Genomic DNA, 3,696 nt, shown 5'->3' with positions numbered 1-3,696 from the left:
AACCCCGCCCCCTACTCAATATTCAGTTTCAGCAGGAAATACATCATCATAATGAATTACAACCCCGCCCACTACTCAAAATTCAGTGTCAGCTGGAAATAAATCATCAACTTCAATCCCCCCCCACTCAATATTCAGTTTTAGATAGAAATACTTCATCATACTGAATTTAAAACCCCACCCCCTACTCAATAATCAGTTTTGGATGGGAATTCATTATTATACTGAAATAAAACCCTGCCCCCTCCTTAATATTCAGTTTCAGCTGGAAATACATCATCATACTGAAATAAAACCCCGCCCCCTTCTCAATATTCAGTTTCAGCTGAATTACTGAATTAAAACCCCGCCCCCTACTCAATATTCAGTTTCAGCAGGAAATACATCATCATAATGAATTACAACCCCGCCCACTACTCAAAATTCAGTGTCAGCTGGAAATAAATCATCAACTTCAATCCCCCCCCCACTCAATATTCAGTTTCAGCTGGAAATACATCATCATACTGAAATAAAACCCCGCCCCCTTCTCAATATTCAGTTTCAGCTGGAAATACATCATCATACTGTATTAAAACACCGCCCCCTACTCAATATTCAGTTTTAAACTAAATACATCATCATACTGAAATAAAACCACGCCCCTACTCAATATTCAGTTTCAGTCGAAAAGTAATCATACCAAAACAAAGCCACGCCCCTACTCAATATTAATTTTAGTTCTATATTTGTGATCATACAGAAAAACCCCTCCCCCTAATCAGTATCCTTTTTAGTTGTAAATACATCGTCACACAAAAATAAAACCACGCCTCCTACTCAATATTCAGTTATTAGAAACACGTCATCATACTGAAATAATATCCAGAACTGAAATTACAGTCAGAATTGTAATCATCCTAAAATAAACCGCCCCTAATCAATATTAATGTTCCATTGTAAGTGGTTGCATCATCACACTGGTTCACACAGACTCTAAAAGCATCTCCATCCCAGCGCTGAAGCAGAGCGAGGAGCAGACAGTGACTGACGAAATGAGTTCACAGGCGCTTCATTCTCTTTGTGTTTCTGCTCTTATTGTGATTGATCTGACGCCTCGCAACAAATAAACGCTTGTGTTCATAATCAGCAAACACAAACACCTTCGAGAGGAGCTCATCAGCCTGATTATTAACACACACACACACACACACACACACACACCTGACTTCATTTCAGATTGTATTGATTTATTTCTGCATTTGTTTCTCGCTGTTGTTGTGTGATTTATAAAGTCTAAATCATTCCGATATGAGGATCTGATGGTCAAAAACACGCTTATGATCATAATCAGTGTTGATAATAGCTCATATTGCTTCATATTTGTGTGGAAATCAATGTATTTAATTATTAAATTAACGTTCATCTATTTTTTCTGGATTCACAAGTGAATAAAAAGAGATCGGATGATGAAATATTATGAAAACAAACATTATTATTTGATCAGAATGACATTATTCAGAAATCAGATACATCACTATCATTAATATATGATTATATCAATACATGTACACACTGATAATATACACTCACCGGCCGCTTTATTAGGTACACCTGTCCAACTGCTCGTTAATGCAGATGTCTAATCAGCCAATCACATGGCAGCAGCTCACTGCATTTAGGCATGTAGACATGGTCAAGACGATCTGCTGCAGGTCAAAGTGAGCATCAGAATGGGGAAGAAAGGGGATTTAAGTGACGCTGAACGTGGCATGGTTGTTGCTGCCAGACGAGCTGCTCTGAGTATTTCAGAAACTGCTGATCTACTGGGATTTTCACGCACAACCATCTCTAGGGTTTACAGAGAATGGTCCGACAAAGAGGAAATATCCAGTGAGTGGCAGTTCTGTGGGCGCAAATGCCTTGTTGATGCCAGAGGTCAGAGGAGAATGGCCAGACTGGTTCCAGCTGATGGAAAGGCAACAGTAACTCAAATAAGCACTCGTTACAACCGAGGTCTGCAGAAGAGCATCTCTGAACACACAACACGTCCAACCTTGAGGAGGATGGGCTACAGCAACAGAAGACCAGCAGGATAACACAAAAAGCACCAATCATCTCAGACTGGTTTCTTGAACATGACAATGAGTTCACTGTACTCAAATGGCCTCCACAGTCACCAGACCTCAATCCAATAGAGCACCTTTGGGATGTGGTGGAACGGGAGACCTTTTTTCTGAGCAAAACTAAAGACCAGCATCCATTATTCCCATTATTTCCAGAACAGGTAATAAAAACATGGGCATCACGGTGGCGCAGTGGGTAGCACAATCGCCTCACAGCACTCAGGTCTCTGATTCGAGTCTCAGCTGGGTCAGCTGGTGTTTCAGTGTGGAGTTTGCATGTTCTCCCCGGTGTGGGTTTTCTCCAGGTGCTCCGGTTTCCCCCACAGTCCAAACACAAGTGCTATAGGGGAATTGATTAACTAAACTGACCGTAGTATAAGTGTGTGTGTGTGAATGAGTGTGTATGGGTGTTTCCCAGTGTTGGGTTGCAGCTGGAAGGGCATCCGCTGTGTAAAACATATGCTGGAATAGTTTGCGGTTAATTCCACTGTGGCAATCTCTGATTAATAAAGAGCCGAAAAGAAAATGAATGAATGATTAATAGTAATATTTCAGTATATCAATAGATCTTGTTGGGCACATTGTTGATCAAGAATCTTTCAAACACAAATTAAAAGACATCATAATTAGCCCTAAATACTCATTAGTTCTCATCTGAATTACATTATTCTTCAAAACAGTTTAATTTGAATTAGATTTGACATTTGGGGGAAACCGGAGCACCCGGAGGAAACCCACACCAACACGGGGAGAACATGCAAACTCCACACAGAAACACCAACTGACCCAGCTGGGACTCAAACCAGAGACCTGAGTGCTGTGAGGTGATCGTGTTACCCACTGCGCCGTCGTGTTGCCCCATATTGTAATGTTATGTTTTAAATGACTGAATGTTGTCAGGTCTGGGTTAAATCGAGAGTTTGCAGCTGAAATCATTTTAATTCATCCATTATTTTTGACAGATGTCAAATGATCTGGGTTATGTTCAGGGGTTAACATCATATTTTTGGCCGGGAATGCTGTAAGCTGGTGATTTGGGAAGATTTATTTAATGCCAAAATCAGGCAGCAGATATTATACTCAAGTGTGTGTGTGTGTGTGTGTGTGTGTGATGATGATGCTCATACCGTTCAGACTGCTCATGTCAATGGGGTTATTATCAGAGGGCCAGTACGCCCCGTCTCCATGACGACCTGAGGACAGAGAGAGCAACACTGAGGTTAGGGTGGCGCACACACACACGCACGCACACGCACACGCACACACACACACACACACACACACGCACACGCACACGCACACGCACACGCACACGCACACGCACGCACGCACGCACACACACACGCACACACGCGCACACACACACACACACACACACACACAAACAGATTCATACCCCCGATGACAAACATACACACACACACACACACACACACACACACACACACACACACACACACACACACAGTCAACCACACAAACACATAACACACACACACACGCACACGCACGTACATACACATTCATACATACACACACACAAAAACACACAGTCATTTGCGCGCACATTGACACACACACATACTCAATA

The 3,696-nt window shown here is 42.0% G+C and overlaps 1 protein-coding gene across 1 annotated transcript in view; it reads right to left on the bottom strand.

Annotated features, from left to right (window-relative positions):
• Window positions 1-3,696, bottom strand: part of dcc (DCC netrin 1 receptor) — a 168,090-nt gene that overhangs the window by 35,132 nt on the left and 129,262 nt on the right. Inside the window, exon 19 of the mRNA XM_056458908.1 lies at window positions 3,233-3,298. Coding sequence (XP_056314883.1) covers window positions 3,233-3,298 — 66 coding nt within the window. The remainder of the gene's footprint in view (window positions 1-3,232; window positions 3,299-3,696) is intronic.

The sequence above is a fragment of the Danio aesculapii genome, chromosome 5 (assembly GCF_903798145.1).
Source record: "Danio aesculapii chromosome 5, fDanAes4.1, whole genome shotgun sequence".
In the NCBI taxonomy this organism is placed as follows: Eukaryota; Metazoa; Chordata; class Actinopteri; order Cypriniformes; family Danionidae; genus Danio; species Danio aesculapii.
Note: the sequence above shows the minus strand (reverse complement) of the source record. Positions and strands in the feature narration are given on the sequence as shown.